This window comes from Gigantopelta aegis, chromosome 15 (genome assembly GCF_016097555.1).
Source record: "Gigantopelta aegis isolate Gae_Host chromosome 15, Gae_host_genome, whole genome shotgun sequence".
Classification (NCBI taxonomy): Eukaryota; Metazoa; Mollusca; class Gastropoda; order Neomphalida; family Peltospiridae; genus Gigantopelta; species Gigantopelta aegis.
In genome coordinates, this window is record NC_054713.1 from 35,018,336 (window position 1) to 35,037,365 (window position 19,030).

General features: G+C 41.4%; 2 protein-coding genes across 2 annotated transcripts in view; both read left to right on the top strand.

Moving 5' to 3' along the window:
* LOC121389788 overlaps window positions 1-2,537 on the top strand; it is a 12,350-nt gene extending 9,813 nt beyond the window's left edge. The window contains exons 3-4 of the mRNA XM_041521438.1: window positions 690-1,471; window positions 2,531-2,537. Of these exons, the coding sequence (XP_041377372.1) occupies window positions 690-1,471; window positions 2,531-2,537 (789 nt within the window). The remainder of the gene's footprint in view (window positions 1-689; window positions 1,472-2,530) is intronic.
* A 940-nt stretch (window positions 2,538-3,477) lies between these two features.
* LOC121389789 (guanylate cyclase 32E-like) lies at window positions 3,478-17,838 on the top strand. The gene is made up of 6 exons (XM_041521439.1): window positions 3,478-3,518; window positions 9,809-10,221; window positions 11,396-11,533; window positions 14,343-14,441; window positions 16,336-16,427; window positions 17,323-17,838. The coding sequence occupies exons 1-6, from the start codon at window positions 3,478-3,480 to the stop codon at window positions 17,836-17,838; spliced, it is 1,299 nt and encodes a 432-aa protein (XP_041377373.1).
* Window positions 17,839-19,030: the final 1,192 nt, after the last annotated feature.

Genomic DNA, 19,030 nt, shown 5'->3' on the forward strand with positions numbered 1-19,030 from the left:
AGTAGTAGTAGTAGTAGTAGTAGTAGTAGTAGTAGTAGTAGTAGTAGGAGGAGTAGGAGTAGTAGTAGGAGTAATAGAAAGTAGTAATAGAAAGTAGTAGTAGGAGAAGTAATAGTAGTAGTAGTAGTAGTAGTAGTAGTAGTAGTAGTAGTAGTAGTAGTAGTAGTAGTAGTAGTAGTAGTAGTAGAAGTAGTAGTAGTAGTAGTAGTATTAGCAGTAGCAGTTGTAGTAGTAGTAGGTGTAGTAGAAGTAGTAGTAGGTGTAGTAGTAGTAGTAGTAGTAGTAATAGTAGTAGTAGTATTAGTAGTATGAGTAGTGGTAGTAGTAGAGAAATAGATGAAGCAGATAGTGGTGATGAATATGATGATGGTGGTCATGATGATGATGATGATGATGATGATGATGATGGTCATGATGATGCTGATGATGAAGATGATGGTGATGATGATGATGATGAAGAAGACGAAGATGATGATGATGATGAAGATGGTGGTGGTGATGATGATGATAATGGTAATGATAACGAAGGAGAAGATGAAGACGACGAAGAAGAAAAAAACGAAGAAGATGATGATGAAGAAGATGAAAAGTAAAAAGCTAAAGGAGAAGGAGAAAGAGAAGACGAAGAAATCGAAGAAAGATAAACATTTATTTATTTATTTATTTATTTCCTGTTTGTTTCTTTGCAGACTCAGACGGCTGTTAAAATCAGTGTCGGCATCGGGAAGTTCCTCGACAAGATCCAGCGAGAGCGAGACATGTCCGTGCTGTACCTGAGCATCCTGGGTCCCCAGACGAAGACCTTCCTCCGGAACGAATACCTGCTCACTGACCAGGCCCTTGACCAGCTGACCAGCTGGCCGCTCAAGACGACAGTCACGTCTGCTTTCCACTCAAAGGCCAAGTTCCACAGGTTCCTCAACAAACACAGGCAGTCTCTGAGCTCGAAGAATTTCGACATCTACGTTGAAATCGCCTTCTACAACTCCCTGATAGAACCGTTCGTAGAGTGGCTGTACGACGCCATCACGGAATCCAGCAAGGCGTCCATGTGGCAGATTCTGGTTTCATATCAGAAAATCGTCACCGGGATGGAACAGATTGGGATCGAGAGAGCTCTAGGGGTCGTCTTCTTCGTGAATGGCGGCTTCCCCAGCAAGACCATCTACGAGAACTACAACCGGAATGTGAACATCTTCAAATCCAACTACCGCTCGGCGGTCTTGTACTCGAAGGGGATCGACACCATCTTCCAGAAGGGGATGTTGAAGAGCGGGACGAATCTGACGGCGGTGATCGAGAAGTTCCGCTACGAGATCCAGCACTCGATGGACATTAAGCCGTCCATTACCAAGGGACAATGGTGGTTCGACAACATGACTCTGTACCTGGACACCCTTCTCATTATTCAGCAAGACCTCGCCATAATCATCAACGATGAGGTCGAGATCGTTATCACAGAAGAGAACAGGTAAGATAAACTTAAAGTTGTAGTAGTAGTAGTAGTAGTAGTAGTAGTAGTAGTAGTAGAAGCAGCAGCAGTAGCAGCAGCAGACAACATGACACTCCCAAATATACAAAGAAAGAAAGAAAGAAATGTTTTATTTAACGACGCACTCAACACATTTTATTTACGGTTATATGGCATCAGACATATGTTTAAGGACCATTGAGAGAGGAAACCCGCTGTCACCACTTCATGGGCTACTCTTTTCGATTAGCAGCAAGGAATCTTTTATATGCACCATCCCAGACAGGGTAGTACATACCACAGCCTTTGATATACCAGTCGTGGTGCACTGGTTGGTGCAAGTGGTTTACACCTACCCATTGAGCCTTGCGGAGCACTCACTCAGGGTTTGGAGTCGGTATCTGGATTAAAAATCCCATGCCTCGACTGGGATCCGAACCCAGTGCCTACCAGCCTGTAGACCGATGGCCTACCACGACGCCACCGAGGCCGGTCCCAAATATACAAGACTTAGTGTCAAGTTGGTTATAAAGCGCCTTGTTGTCAAGTTGGAGAAGTCTCTAAACATTGCTTAATCTAATTAAAATTAGCTCCACTGGTTAAGTACTATTACTAACAGCACCCCTTTGGAGCTCATGTCCAGTTGACCTTTCATTCGACCAATCAAAACCTATATTGCAAAATCATGACAGTGATTTGAAAAGAATTTGAAAACATTCGGGATTATGCCGAGGGTATACGAAATGATTCGGGTGAATTACGACGTATGCCGGAAATTAATTTCAATATAAAATTTTATATAAAATTTGTTTCAAGACGAAACAAAAACCGCAATGGTATAGCCATACAATCTGTTTATACTAGTATACAATCCAGAGTTTATTACTGCACTTTCCCCCCTGTTTTTCAATGTTGAAATAAACCAAGAAGTTCGCCTGCTGCATAAATAGTCTCGTCCGATAATTTTAGAATTTGTATGCTCCCGAATAACGCTATAAAAGGCGAAGTGTAATTGGTCGATATTTATAATGTTATTCGCATTCTTACCTCGACCTTCAGACAATGAAGTTGTCTAGCGAGAACGTGGTGATTTCTCTACCCCCCACCCTGGGGGCTGTGTTGCGTGTACTTGGCCCACTAGTCAAGTACCGCATTGAACACAATGGAGACAGTGCTGTTGTAACCTTGAGTTACGGAGCTACCAACTCATCAGGATCGAAGAGGAGGAACCGGAGGCGGCGACCTAAGACTTCGCAGGGGGGACCAAACCTAGCGGCTCAACCGCCAGGAGCGGTCCCACCTGCCCCGAAGAGGAAGATCAGACCAACGGGAGCGAGACAGGGTGATCCAAACCCGGTGGCTAAACCACCGGGGGCGGTTCACTCTGCGCAGCCGCTCCCAGTTTCTGACCGGAAGCACTCGCCAGGAGCGGAACAGGGGGGACCAAAGCTGTCAGCTCCACTGACAGTGGCGATCCCTCCTGACGACCCACCTGCTGAGATGGAAACTGGACACGTCATCGTGACGGACCCCCCAGCGAGCCCACAAGCGCCTTCTATTGATGTTGTTGCCGACCCTGCAGCCGGAGGGGAGTCCAAAAGGAGGAAGATGTCAACGGTGTCCGAACCGGGGACACTCGACCAATCCGAATGGACTATCGTCTGTGAAAACATCCCATCCAAATGGCAGGGTTGTATCCACGGCGACTTCACTGACACCAACCAACTGAAGGGACTTTGGAATGAAAACAACTGGCGAAATCTACCCAACGGAATTGGAAAATACCAACTTCACTCAACAGGAACTGGCAACCAGATCCACGTGACTGCAAAACAGGACGGACTGTACAGGCAAGGACTCTTGATACCGGATATGACCAATACTACGATCCATCGTATCCTCAAGATAGTGCTGAGAGATATATATCCGGCAGCCATCTACAGGAATATCAAGGTCTTGATTGAAGGACTCCCCAACTTCAGGCCTGGGCAGTCCATCACCTCGCCATGAGTCCTGTTATACCAACCTCCTACCAACCTTTACCTCCGTGAGTACCAACCTTTTTTTGGGCTAGTTAGACTTTAAACGTTTTGGAAGCAGTTCTAAATTCTTATGTTATTTTTTTATAAGTAGTCTAACGCATTGAAGTTAAAGTTTTATATTTTGGCGCCCGTTCAATTGCTCAAAATCACCTTAAAACTTTTCGGCCGAGCAGTCTTAACCATTTTTGGCTAAAATTTTAGAGTCCAGACATGTATCGGTATGCAGTACTCTTTGTAGACTTAGGTAAAAAACAGGCTTCACCGAGGAATCGAAATTCAGCCAATCAGAACACGGCTCCCACTCGGTGTTACTTCTTGTTTATGAAGTGTCTGCTAGTCGGTCCGCGCTAACTAAATGGCTTTTTTCCAAATTCCGCCCACTTCAAACTTACCCCCCCCCCCCCCCCCCCCCCCCTGCTCCGGAGTCAGTCACTGGCGAAGTCAGAGGCTAATTCCGCAGTGGGCGTGCCTGAACCTTCGTGGATAGGGGCACGTAAATATAGTTACCCATACCCATATAATGTTATTTATAGATGAAATGTCACCTGGACATGGGAGTCCACTCAATGCTGTTACATCTACTGGTATACCAGTAGAGCTAATTTTAATCAGATTGAATATTGCTGTATCCTAATGAGTTTCATCATGGATTATCGGTTATAATTGGTTTGCACTAAATGATCAACTTTCGTTTCCACAACGGTTTGCACTAAACGATCAACTTTCGTTTCCACAACGGTTTGAACTAAATGATCAACTTTCGTTTCCACAACGGTTTGCACTAAATGATGAACTTTCGTTTTCACAACGGTTTGCACTAACGATCAACTTTCGTTTCCACAACGGTTTGCACTAAATGATCAACTTTCGTGTTCACAACCGATTAGAGTTATACGAATGTCAGAAGGATTTAAATTAAAAACATCACGCACCTATTACGTGTGCACTGGGATATAGCCTTTACCTCACTTTTTAAACCTTTAATATCTACATAGCAACTTTTTTCTTCACTTACATATTTAAAAAAAACCCATCAACCCCATCTTATTTACCTCGAGTGCATCATCTAGACTGGTGGAGCATTTACAGTTAAAGGGACAGACCCTAGTTTCAACCTGTGAAAATTAACACCAATTTTAGTTATCTACAAATCTGTAACACAGTTGAGAGAAACATGAGTGTTTGACTGAAACAGTGAACTACCCTCTAAAAATAGACTAAAACTCGACTCCATACCTGTTACTTTTCAGACGCACGTGCGTTTTTAAAATATGAGAAATGCATTTTGTGATATTAAAAACACCAGGATGACCAAAAACACTTCGAATGTACGGAAACTGATAATCTAAACCACAAAGTAAAGTATGATTTCAGTTATCAAAAAACGGCTTTAATAGTCAAAAATATGCCTTAGTGTTTAAAAGCTAGGGTATGTCCCTTTAACACTTTTCTCACACAATCGTAAGTTGGATAAATTGTGCCCAATCCTTTACCATATATACATGTTCAGTATATGCAATAAATTATGGGTGTTTCAAAAACATCGATTATGGATTTCATAATCTATCATGACATCTATAAAGTTAAAAAGAAGTTAAAGTTTGTTTTGTTTAGCGACACCACTGGAGCACATTGATTAATTAATCATCGGCTATTGGATATCAAACATTTGGTAATTATGACAGGTAGTTATCAGAGGAAACCCGCTACATTTTTTCTAATGCAGCAAGGGATCTTTTATATGCACTTTCCCACAGACTTTGATATACCAGTCGTGGTGCACTGGCTGGTACGAGAAATAGCCCAATGGGTCCACCGACGGCGATCGATCCTAGACCGGCCACGCACCAGACGAACGCTTTACCACTAGGCTACGTCCTGCCTTTTCTATAAAGCTACCGGCCTTGGTGGCGTCGTGGTTAGGTCATCGGTCTACAGGCTGGTAGGTACTGGGTTCGGATCCCAGTCGAGGCATGGGATTTTTAATCCAGATACCGACTCCAAACCCTGAGTGAGTGCTCCGCAAGGCTCAATGGGTAGGTGTAAACCACTTGCACCGACCAGTGATCCATAACTGGTTCAACAAAGGCCATGGTTTGTGCTATCCTGCCTGTGGGAAGCGCAAATAAAAGACCCCTTGCTGCTAATCGGAAAAAGTATCCCATGTAGTGGCGACCGCGGGTTTCCTCTCAACATCTGTGTGGTCCTTAACCATATGTCTGACGCCATATAACCGTAAATAAAATGTGCTGAGTGCGTCGTTAAATAAAACATTTCTTTCTTTCTTTCTATAAAGCTCGACCGATTAATTTCCGATTATAATCTAGCAAAGAAACATCACTAAATATGAAAATAATTGTACATCGTCTTTGTTTGGGGGCGGGACGTAGTCCAGTGGTAAAAGCGCTCGCTTGATGCGCGGTCGGTTTGGGATCGATCCCCGTCGGTGGGCCCATTTGGGATATTTCTCGTACCAGCCAGTGCACCACGATTGGTGCATCAAAGGCCGTGGTATGTCCTAGCCTGTCTATGGGATGGTGCATATAAAAGATCCCTTGCTGCTAATCGAAAAGAGTAGCCCATGAAGTGTCGACAGCGGGTTTCCACCCTCAATATCTGTGTGGTCTTTAACCATATGTCCGACGCCATATGACCGTAAATAAAATGTTTCCTCTCTCAATATCATTGTGCTCCTTAACCATATATGTTCGACGCCATATAACCGTAAATAAAATGTTTCCTCTCTCAATATCATTGTGCTCCTTAACCATATATGTTCGACGCCATATAACCGCCAATAAAATGTTTCCTCTCTCAATATCATTGTGCTCCTTAACCATATATGTTCGACGCCATATAACCGTAAATAAAATGTTTCCTCTCTCAATATCATTGTGCTCCTTAACCATATATGTTCGACGCCATATGACCGTAAATAAAATGTTTCCTCTCTCAATATCATTGTGCTCCTTAACCATATATGTTCGACGCCATATGACCGTAAATAAAATGTTTCCTCTCTCAATATCATTGTGCTCCTTAACCATATATGTTCGACGCCATATAACCGTAAATAAAATGTTTCCTCTCTCAATATCATTGTGCTCCTTAACCATATATGTTCGCGACGCCATATAACCGCCAATAAAATGTTTCCTCTCTCAATATCATTGTGCTCCTTAACCATATATGTTCGACGCCATATAACCGTAAATAAAATGTTTCCTCTCTCAATATCATTGTGCTCCTTAACCATATATGTTCGACGCCATATAACCGTAAATAAAATGTTTCCTCTCTCAATATCATTGTGCTCCTTAACCATATATGTTCGACGCCATATAACCGCCAATAAAATGTTTCCTCTCTCAATATCATTGTGCTCCTTAACCATATATGTTCGACGCCATATAACCGTAAATAAAATGTTTCCTCTCTCAATATCATTGTGCTCCTTAACCATATATGTTCGACGCCATATAACCGTAAATAAAATGTTTCCTCTCTCAATATCATTGTGCTCCTTAACCATATATGTTCGACGCCATATAACCGTAAATAAAATGTTTCCTCTCTCAATATCATTGTGCTCCTTAACCATATATGTTCGACGCCATATAACCGTAAATAAAATGTTTCCTCTCTCAATATCATTGTGCTCCTTAACCATATATGTTCGACGCCATATAACCGTAAATAAAATGTTTCCTCTCTCAATATCATTGTGCTCCTTAACCATATATGTTCGACGCCATATAACCGTAAATAAAATGTTTCCTCTCTCAATACCATTGTGCTCCTTAACCATATATGTTCGACGCCATATAACCGTAAATAAAATGTTTCCTCTCTCAATATCATTGTGCTCCTTAACCATATATGTTCGACGCCATATAACCGCCAATAAAATGTTTCCTCTCTCAATATCATTGTGCTCCTTAACCATATATGTTCGACGCCATATAACCGTAAATAAAATGTTTCCTCTCTCAATATCATTGTGCTCCTTAACCATATATGTTCGACGCCATATAACCGCCAATAAAATGTTTCCTCTCTCAATATCATTGTGCTCCTTAACCATATATGTTCGACGCCATATAACCGTAAATAAAATGTTTCCTCTCTCAATATCATTGTGCTCCTTAACCATATATGTTCGACGCCATATAACCGTAAATAAAATGTTTCCTCTCTCAATATCATTGTGCTCCTTAACCATATATGTTCGACGCCATATAACCGTAAATAAAATGTTTCCTCTCTCAATATCATTGTGCTCCTTAACCATATATGTTCGATGCCATATAACCGTAAATAAAATGTTTCCTCTCTCAATATCATTGTGCTCCTTAACCATATATGTTCGACGCCATATAACCGTAAATAAAATGTTTCCTCTCTCAATATCATTGTGCTCCTTAACCATATATGTTCGACGCCATATAACCGTAAATAAAATGTTTCCTCTCTCAATATCATTGTGCTCCTTAACCATATATGTTCGACGCCATATAACCGTAAATAAAATGTTTCCTCTCTCAATATCATTGTGCTCCTTAACCATATATGTTCGACGCCATATAACCGCCAATAAAATGTTCCCTCTCTCAATATCATTGTGCTCCTTAACCATATATGTTCGACGCCATATAACCGTAAATAAAATGTTTCCTCTCTCAATATCATTGTGCTCCTTAACCATATATGTTCGACGCCATATAACCGTAAATAAAATGTTTCCTCTCTCAATATCATTGTGCTCCTTAACCATATATGTTCGACGCCATATGACCGTAAATAAAATGTTTCCTCTCTCAATATCATTGTGCTCCTTAACCATATATGTTCGACGCCATATAACCGCCAATAAAATGTTTCCTCCCTCAATATCAGTGTGGTCCTTAACCATATATCTGACGCCATATAACCGTAAATAAAATGTTTCCTCCCTGAATATCTGTGTGGTTCTTAACCATATATATGACGCCGTATAACCGTAAATAAAATGTTTCCTCCCTGAATATCTGTGTGGTCCTTAACCATAAATCCGACGCCATATCACCGTAAATAAAATGTTTCCTCTCTCAATATATATGTAGTCCTTAACCATATGTCCGATGCCATATAACAGCAAATAAAATGTTTCCTCCCTTAATATTTGTGTTGTCCTTAAAAATATGTCCGACGTCCTGGACGGAAGAACCGGCTGAGGCCGGTACTTGTGCCCAGGACAGGCGTGCGCTATAACAGCTTGCTCTGAATGTGCACGTTAACCAATTTCTCATTGCCATATGTCCGACGCCATATAACCGTAAATAAAATGTTTCCTCCCTTAAGGGCCTGCTACACGATACGATAGAATCGGACCGAGTTACTCGTACGAGTCACTGGCACGAGTCAATCGGACCGATTGAATTGGACGTGTTGCCACACGGTACTTGTCAATCGTATGAAACGTGACGTCATTGAAAAAATATCCTTCCTGTAACCATGGTAAAGAATGTTGTGCCACTGATACAACTCTATGAGCTGTTGGGTCTGTACCGACGACAAGCGAACAGAGTTTTCCGCCATTACACTCAGAACGTCAACGTTATCTGCGCCACGATCTGATTGAAAGAAATGTTTTATTTAACGACGCACTCAACACATTTTATTTACGGTTATATGGCGTCAGACATATGGTTAAGGACCACACAGATTCTAAGAGGAAACCCGCTGTCGCCACTACATGGGCTACTCTTCCGATTAGCAGCAAGGGATCTTTTATTTGCGCTTCCCACAGGCAGGATAGCACAAACCATGGCCTTTGTTGAACCAGTTATGGATCACTGGTCGGTGCAAGTGGTTTACACCTACCCATTCAGCCTTGCGGAGCACTCACTCAGGGTTTGGAGTCGGTATCTGGATTAAAAATCCCATGCCTCGACTGGGATCCGAACCCAGTACCTACCAGCCTGTAGACCGATGGCCTGCCACGATGCCACCGAGGCCGGTTCGATCTGATTGGTCAACGTCCCCAAACGTTCGATTCAATCGTATGAAAATAGAACAAGTTCTAAACTTCGACTCGTACGAGTGACTCGGGCCGATTCAATCGTATGCCATGCCACACGTTACGATATGCTTGTTGGCGTTGCAATCCGAGTCACTCGTATCGTGTAGCAGGGCCTTTAGTATCAGTGTGGTCCTTAACCATGTGCCCGACGCCATATAACAGTAAAAAAAATGTGTTGAGTGCGTCGTTAAATAAACAATTTCCTTCCTTCCTTTTTTTCCTCTTGATTTTCAGCAATTTGACGATCAGCGGGATCCTTCTCTTCGTTGTCTTCCTCATGTGTCCCCTGGTGGTCTACTTCGTGCAGGCGCTCACCAGCGACATTCAGATGTACGCCCAGACTCTCGTCAACAAGACGAAAGAGCTGCACAGGGAGATGCGGAAGACCAACAGCCTGCTGTACCAGATGGTCCCTCGGGTGATCGCCGACAAGCTGAAGAACAACGAGAGCATCGACGCCGAGTATTTCAAATCGACGACCATCATGTCGTCGGAGATCGTCGGTTTTACGGACGTGACAATCCAGTACACCCCTCGGGAGATTGTCGAGTTGCTGAACATTCTGTACACGGCGTTCGACGAGCAGATGGTCAAGTATGATGTGTACAGGGTGGAGACGATCACCGACGCCTACACCATAGTATCGGGTGTGTAATTTGGAGTTTGGTTCCTATAAAATATGTAATCAGAGTCGCAGATACTTTTGATATAGTTATATATCCCGATCAGCGACGCGTAAGTCAGTGTCGGGTGTGTATAACTTGAGCTTGGTTGATATAAAATATGTAACCAGAGTCGCAGATACTTTTGATATATTTACATATAACGATCAGCGACGCGTACACCATAGTATCGGGTGTGTAATTTGGAGCTTGGTTCCCATAAACTATGTAACCAGGGTCGCAGATCAGTATATACAAAATTATATTTTTGATATAGTTATATACAAGCTGCGACAAATCAGAAGGCTCTCTTAAACTCGTTTAATGATCAACCTTGGAAGTCTTTTTGCATTGCATTGCAAAATCGCAAAGTTGGGAAGGTTTAGTGAATCGGGACACCAGTGAAGTAGAAACCTGTTCGCACTTTAGGGTGATATGGGACCGTGGTAACTACGACTATTGTCGACGTGTTATAATTGTGTCAGAGTACTAGGCTTTAGTGCTGCTTGTGTTGCTTTGGGTTTGGTTTGCGTTTTAGTTTTGGTTTTGTTTGGATTGGGTTTGGGGTTTTGTTTTGGGTCTGAATTTGGGTTCGTTTCGGTTAGGTTTGATTTGATTTGGGTTTTGTTTATTTGTTTTGTTTTGTTTTTGCTCGATTGTAAGTTGCTGGGCTTTTTTTTTCTTTTTTTTTCACACGGGGTAAGTTGTGGTTGGTGTTTTTTGTAAAAAGAATTTGGGGGGGGTTATAGGGAGGGGTTGGAGGGGGCATAGATCAGTCATAGAAGACCCTATATTATTGTGTCCTGATTCTTATTTTACCCCCACCGCTTCTCACATCCTTGACGATGCGTGGTCGGTTTGGGATCGATCCCCATCAATGGGCCCATTGGGCTATTTCTCGATCCAGTACATCAAAGGCTGTGGTATGTGCTATCCTGTCTATGAGGTGGTGCATATAAAAGATCCCCTGCTGCTGATCGAAAAAGAGTAGCCCATGAAGTGGCGACAGCGAGTTTCCTCCCTCAATATATGTGTATGTCCGACGCCATATAACCGTAAATAAAATGTGTTGAGTGCGTCGTTAAATAAAACATTTCCTTCCTTCCCACATCCTTGATTAACGTTTGTTATAAATTAGTTTTACTATATTGGTTTTCAGGTCTGCCTGTTCAAATCGACAACAAGCATTCTGCGGAAATTGGCCATCTGGCGTTAGATTTCTTGGAGATCGCGAACAAGAAACAGTTATTTACTATCAATGACCGACATGTGCAGGTCAAGATTGGTATCAACACTGGTAAGTCATGGTACATAGACAATAACACTGGTATGTCATGGTGCATCGACAATAACACTGGTATGTCATGGTGCATCGACAATAACACTGGTATGTCTTGGTACATAGACAATAACACTGGTATGTCATGGTGCATCGACAATAACACTGGTATGTCATGGTGCATCGACAATAACACTGGTATGTCATGGTGCATCGACAATAACACTGGTATGTCTTGGTACATAGACAATAACACTGGTATGTCATGGTGCATCGACAATAACACTGGTAAGTCATGGTACATAGACAGTAACATTGGTATGTCATGGTACATAGACAATAAAACTGGTGTCTTTTTTCTTCTTTTTTTTTTCTTCTTTTTTTAAATATATTTATTGCCCCAGATATTTATATATTGATAATGTCGGGGTTGGGGCCCTGAAATAATTATCTTACAATAAATACATAAATATAAAGTGCATTCAATAAAATTACTAGTTAATTGAAACAGTCAAATTTGGAACACAAAATTAATGACAGACTAAATATATAATAAAAGAGAAATTAAACAGATAGACAGAGAGAAAAGAAGAAAAGAAAAATCCATATTTCCAAATATAGAAAACAAACGTTGTTGGCTTTTAGGTTACAACCCCCCCCCCCACACACACACACACACACACAAAAAAAACCCACCACCAACAGTATGTGTCTTATATTGGAGTTATTTTTAACTATTAAGGCTAAGTTTAATTTTCTAGACATCTTTGCCAAGGTGCCCAGTTTTCATCAAACTCTTTATGTGAACAGTTTTTATAGAGTATGTATTTCTCTATTTGTAATTTATCTGTAATTACATTTTTAATTCCAGTTATATGAAGTATATTCTTTTGAAGTTTTGTTCTATATATATAATGCTTTACATTGACAATAAGCCAATTCACAAATTTATGATTTGTATGTATGCTGCCAAATAGAACCATACTTTTATCAAGCTGAATATATTCGTCTTTTTGCTGTAACCATTGTTCTATAGTTTTCCAAAGTTCACTGACTTTAGGGCAGTCATAAAACAAGTGTTGCAATGTTTCTGGTTGCTGATTACAAAAGTTACAAGTACTGGAAGCAACATACTTTATTTTATATAAAAACGAATTTGTTGCTATAATCCTATGTAAAATTTGGTACTGAAATCATAGTAGCTCGAGTTGGGTCTTTTAAAATCATAAATGGAAGACTATAATACTTTGCCCATTTTGAAGTAGGAAAACAGCATCCTTCACGAGAATATTTCAATTGTGATGTAGGAACTACAGTAGCATTATTCAGTACTTTATATATTTCTCTACTTCACGATTTGTTTTTCGCAAGAAGCTTTATTTTCGAAGGAAATGCTGGATGTTTAGGCACATTGTATGTTTGTTTATTTAAATTTGTAACAGTAACATTGGTATGTCATGGTACATCGACAATAACACTGGTAAGTTATGGTGCATCGACAATAACACTGGTAAGTCATTGTGCATCGACAATAACACTGGTAAGTCATTGTGCATAGACAATACCACTGGTAAGTCATGGTTTATTAGAATTAACATTGAAATCAATGAGCGATACGTGCAGGTCAAGATTGGTATTAACACTGGTACATAGACAATAGCACGGTGTATTGACAGTAACAATGGGTCATGTGTCATATTGTATTGGTAGTACCACTGGTAAACCATGGTGTATTGACTGTAACAATGGGTCATGCGTCATGATGCATTGGTAATACCACTGGTAAACCATGGTGTATTGACAGTAACAATGGGCCATGCTTCATGATGCATTGGTAATAACACCAGTAAACCATGGTGTATTGACAGTAACAATGGGCCATGCTTCATGATGCATTGGTAATAACACCAGTAAACTATGGTGTATTGACAGTAACAATGGGCCATGCTTCATGATGCATTGGTAGTACCACTGGTAAACCATAGTGTATTGACAGTAACAATGGGCCATGCTTCATGATGCATTGGTAATAACACCAGTAAACCATGGTGTATTGACAGTAACAATGGGCCATGCTTCATGATGCATTGGTAATAACACCAGTAAACTATGGTGTATTGACTGTAACAATGGGTCATGCTTCATGATGCATTGGTAATAACACCAGTAAACTATGGTGTATTGACTGTAACAATGGGTCATGCTTCATGATGTATTGGTAGTACCACTGGTAAACCATGGTGTATTGACTGTAACAATGGGTCATGCTTCATGATGTATTGGTAATAACACCAGTAAACTATGGTGTATTGACTGTAACAATGGGTCATGCTTCATGATGTATTGGTAATAACACTGGTAAACTGGTGTATTTACTGTAACAATGGGTCACGCGTCATATATATTTATAAATGAAATAATATAATGTGCAAATTGTGGTGGATGGTAACTTGTAATAACGGAATAGAATCAATAAAAGGCAATAATATATGGGTAATACATGTATAGTAATAATATAGTGAGCTTGGGGTTTTTTTTAGCCAGGGGGTTGGAGGTTCCGTGCAACTAGGAACCCCCCCCCCCCCTAATCCGCACCTGCTGGCCAGAATTATCGCTGGACAGTAGTTGCGTTAATTTAAATATTGATGGTTTATTGTAATAATAAGGGTTAATATATTTATCTCTTATGTTACTGTAGAAAGGACACACTAGAACAAAGTGATACTCGTCTCCTGCTACATTCATATTGCAGATAATACTAATTTTATTATACTTGTCGTCCATATGGTGGTAACATTTCTTTGTCTTCTACCTTGTTTTTTTTTAGGTTCGTGTATGGCTGGTGTTGTAGGTAGCGAGATGCCAAGATACAACATCTTCGGTGACTCGGTGAAAACCGCCTCCAGGATGAAGATAACCGGACTAGGTGAGTACTTACTTATTCCCGTCGTCCCTTCTGGGGCATAGGCCATTGACTACAGTTTCCCAGAGTTGTCTGTCCTGGGCTCTGGTTTCAATCCGATCCGAAAAGATTTTCCATGCTCATATACCACTAAGGTTTCGAGCATGTCCCCCCCCCCCCCCCCCCCCCCCCCCCCCCCCCCCCCCCCCCCCCCCAGGTTCGGCCTCTGGAAGCCAGGGGCCCAACTCGGGGCAGAAAATTAATAGGGGCAATTTTGACTTTAACCCAAAAGGAAAGGGGGTTTTATAATTTGTTTGCGTCATATTCAAAAACATAATTAATTAATAATATAAAAATCTATATATAAAATTTTGGACGCTTTTTAGATCGGGCATTTCTAAAATTAAAACTGAGTTCTACGTCTAAATTTCCAATTTAGCCCTAACAATTTAGTCATGAGGGAAGGGGGTTTCTCCACTAGGAGATTGGGGCACCCGCCACAGAAGAGTTATTTAGTAGGTGGGGCGAGATTAGGGGGTAGCATCAGTCCTATCGGGAGCTTCGGTTTGGTTTCAAGCTGCCTCCAGGTATATCCTGTCTCCTATAGTGACGACTACCGGCCTCGGTGGCGTCGTGGTTAGGCCATCGGTCTAGAGGCTGGTAGGTACTGGGTTCGGATCCCAGTCGAGGCATGGGATTTTTAATCCAGATACCGACTCCAAACCCTGAGTGAGTGCTCCGCAAGGCTCAGTGGGTAGGTGTAAACCATAACTGGTTCAACAAAGGCCATGGTTTGTACTATCCTGCCTGTGGGAAGCGCAAATAAAAGATCCCTTGCTGCTAATCGGAAAGAGTAGCCCATGTAGTGGCGACAGCGGGTTTCCTCTTAAAATCTGTGTGGTCCTTATCCATATGCCTGACGCCATATAACCGTAAATAAAAGTGTTGAGTGCGTCGTTAAATAAAACATTTCTTTCTTTTTTCTTTCCTATAGTGACGATAACACATTTTAGAGTGAAATAGTGAAATGTTCACTCTAAAATGTGTTGTCGTCACTGAGTGACTGATAACTCTTTTATTTCACTGATATTTTAAGATATTTCACTAAATGTTATACAATAAACTATGCTATACTAAAGTACTGTCGGAAATAGAATAAAAATTATTTGCATGGATTATTTCTTACATATTAAACAGACAAGTAAATATTTTGTAAATATCTATTTAAATATAGTCTACCTAATTTAGCATTCACTTGTTTTGGCTCTCATTGATGCACAAGGTGGTGTTTACTCTTGAGTAGCCCATGTAGTGGCGACAGCGGGTTTCTTCTCAAAATCTGTGTGGTCCTTAACCATATGTCTGATGCCATATAACCGTAAATAAAATGTGTTGAGTGCATCGTTAAATAAAACATTTCTTTCTTTCTTTCTCATATCCTGAGATAATTTATGCAACTGGAATCAACTGTAATATTTTATTAACAGTATTGCTCTCACCATTTTAATTGCGGAATCAATGAAGAAACATCTCCCAGATTCATCAAAGTTAATATGAAATAAGATTTGCAGCATTGCCTCGGTGGTGTGGTTAAGCCATCGGACATAAGGCTGGTAGATACTACAGGGTTCGCATCCCGGTACAGGCTCCCACCCAGAGCAAGTTTTAACGACTCAGTGGGTAGGTGTAAGACCACTACACCCTCTTCTCTGTCACTAACCACTAACAACTAACCTACTGTCCTGGACAGACAGCCCAGATAGATAAGATGTGTGCCCAGGACAGCGTGCTTGAACATTAATTGGATATAAACACGAAAATAAATTAAAATGAAATGAAAAGTATTTATGATCTTGCCTGTAGCATTTTAATAACGTAACAGGAACCCTTATTAAGAAGAATACGTTTGTTTGTATAGGTGGAAAGATTCACCTCAGCGCTAAAGCCTTCAATTCCATGAAGAATCACAAGATCTTCATTATGACAGAGCGAGGACAAATCCAGGTAAAGGTACGTCACAGTCAAGCCCTTCGTCCCAGACAATTAATATGATGATTTAATTGTTTATTAAAGTATCAAATGACAATATACAAAAAATTATACAAAACAAACATAAAATATATTGCCACCTAGCCTAAATAGACTTAATGGACACCTAAAACATTTTATTACATTAATATAAGGCCGAGGCGTGGCCCAGTTGTAGCGCAATCGCCTAATGCACGATCGGTCTAGGGTGGATCCCCGTCGGTCGACCCATTGGGCCATTTCTCGTTCCAGCCAGTGCTCCATAGCTGGCATAACAAAGGTCGTTGTATTTACTATGCTGTCTTTGTGATGCTGCGTATAAAAGATCCCTTGCTGCTGATCGAAAAGAGTAGCCCATTGTGTGGCAGCAGCAAGTCTCCTTTCTCTAATTGGTCCTTAACAATACATCAGACGCAATATAACCGTGGGGGAGGGACGTAGCCCAGTGGTAAAGCGATCCCTTGATGTGCGATCGGTCTGGAATCGATCCCCGTCGGTGGGCCCATTTGGGCTATTTCTCGTCACAGCCAGTGCACCACGACTGGTATATCAAAGGCCGTGGTATGTGCTATCCTGTCTGTGGGGTGGTGCATATAAAAGATCCCTTGCTACTAACGGAAAAATGTAGCGGGTTTTCTCTCTATGACTGTGTCCAAATGACCATATGTTTGAACATCCAATAGCCGATGATTAGTGAATTAATTTGCTCTAGTGGTGTCGTTAAACAAAACAAAACTTTAATATTTAAACAATATAACCGTGAGGGGTGTGTGTGTGTGTGTGTGTGTGTGTGCGCGCGCCCAGGACAGTGTGCTTGGCTCTTAATTGGATAGATGCACGAAAATAAGCGTAACTAAAATGATATTCGTCGTTTCAGAAGAAAGGGGTTGTGAATACGTACTGGTTGGAGGGTAGGCACAAAACGCCGGTCGATGAGCCCGACCCGACCGTGTCGGCCACATGCACGAATACTCACAACATCGTAGGGGCAATCACAGAGTGCAGCGAGGTGGGGTCCAGCCCCAACCCGGTACCCTCTACGTCTTTCCAGACCTCGGGCCAAGAACACATCTTTTCCAATCGTCGGGTGTCCGGCACGAAAGTCGCACACGGTAATGCTCTGCAACACGAGGAGGAAATTCATTCTCCGGAATCTTCCGACAAAGCAACACCTTTCTGCCCGCAAAACGGAAGAGGTCGACCAGGGGAAGATAAGCAGTGCGGAGGTTTCGGCAAACAGCACGAGAGGGCGACGTCATCCCAGACGGCGGGTAGTCACGAGCTACCCGGGGAGATTCTAGAATGCTACGCGACAGATCCGCAGAGCACCATCAACATCCACAATTCGGAGATACGTAGTTACGTCAGAGGGAAGGACTATTCTGAGCCATAGACACAGAGAAGGGGCTGCAGACGGGTAGGAATCGGGGGCAGGGCATGGATTTTAGCAGGAGAGGGGGAGGGGCTGGACTGTAGCGAGCGAAATTTATGGGGATGGGGGGGGGGGGAGAAGTCAAGTCATGCTTCCCCGGAAGATATATCGAAAACAACTTTTCTTGAGCAGGGAGGGGTTTCGACCACGCGCCTGGGCCAGCCTCCCCCCCCCCCCCCCCCCCAACTCGAGGACAAAAATGTGTGTGTTTTGGGGGGTTTTGTCCTACCCTGTATAAATAAATTTAGTAAATATCGTTTTTAGTAAAAACCCTTGAATAACATTTTTGAAGTCATTTACTGCCTACCAGAATACACCCAGTTAAAGGGACAGACCCTAATTTTTAAACACTAAGGCATATTGTTTACTATTAGAGCCGTTTTTGATAACTGAAATCATACTTTACTAAGATTTTATTGTTTAGATTATCTATTTCCGCACATTCGAAGTGTTTCTGGTCATCCTAGTGTTTTTAATATCACAAAATGCATTTCTCATATTTTTAAAAACGCACGTGCGTCTGAGAAGTAACAGCTTTGGAGTCCAGTTTTATAATCTATTTTTAGTGGGTATTTCACCATTTCAAAGTCACAGACTCATGTTTCACTCAATTGTAACTTTATCCAAATGTGTTAAAGGTTTGTAGATTAACTAAACTTAGTGTGCATTTTCATGGGTTGAAACTAGGGTATGTCCCTTTAAATGGGGGTGGGGGTGGGGGGGTTGGAGTTTGTTTGTTTGTTGTTGCTGCTTTCAGAGTCGGTCTTTTCCTTGAGAGGAAGGCTTGGTAATACATACATTCCATAAAATGTAGGAAATGCATTCCAACGAATCTCGTTCAAAATAACTATGGGCCATTACAAATATGCAAATCAAGGCTAAATAAATTTAGGTCTTCTCCATCTGGAGAAAAAAGGGTTCTTTTAAACCGAAACCAACAGAATTTCCCATCATTAAAATACTATGTCCTGCACAGCTATGAACGTCGTTTACTTACTAACATATGTTCAATGTGTACTATAATTTATGTGTTTCTCAATCGATTGTTTTTTAATTTACATACGAAAATAGTGGGGAGAAGGGGCAGTCTTTTTATTGCCAAAATAGTTTTACTTTTCTTCTGACGTAAAATCAAACTGAAATTATTTACAAT

Bases quoted from the DNA above. Each gene is read 5' to 3' on its own strand.
- LOC121389789 (XM_041521439.1), top strand. From the start codon at position 3,478: ATGAGTCCTGTTATACCAACCTCCTACCAACCTTTACCTCC. The intron at 11,534-14,342 runs GTAAGTCATGGT...GTTTTTTTTTAG, and splicing joins CAAGATTGGTATCAACACTG to GTTCGTGTATGGCTGGTGTT. The intron at 16,428-17,322 runs GTACGTCACAGT...TCGTCGTTTCAG, and splicing joins GAGGACAAATCCAGGTAAAG to AAGAAAGGGGTTGTGAATAC.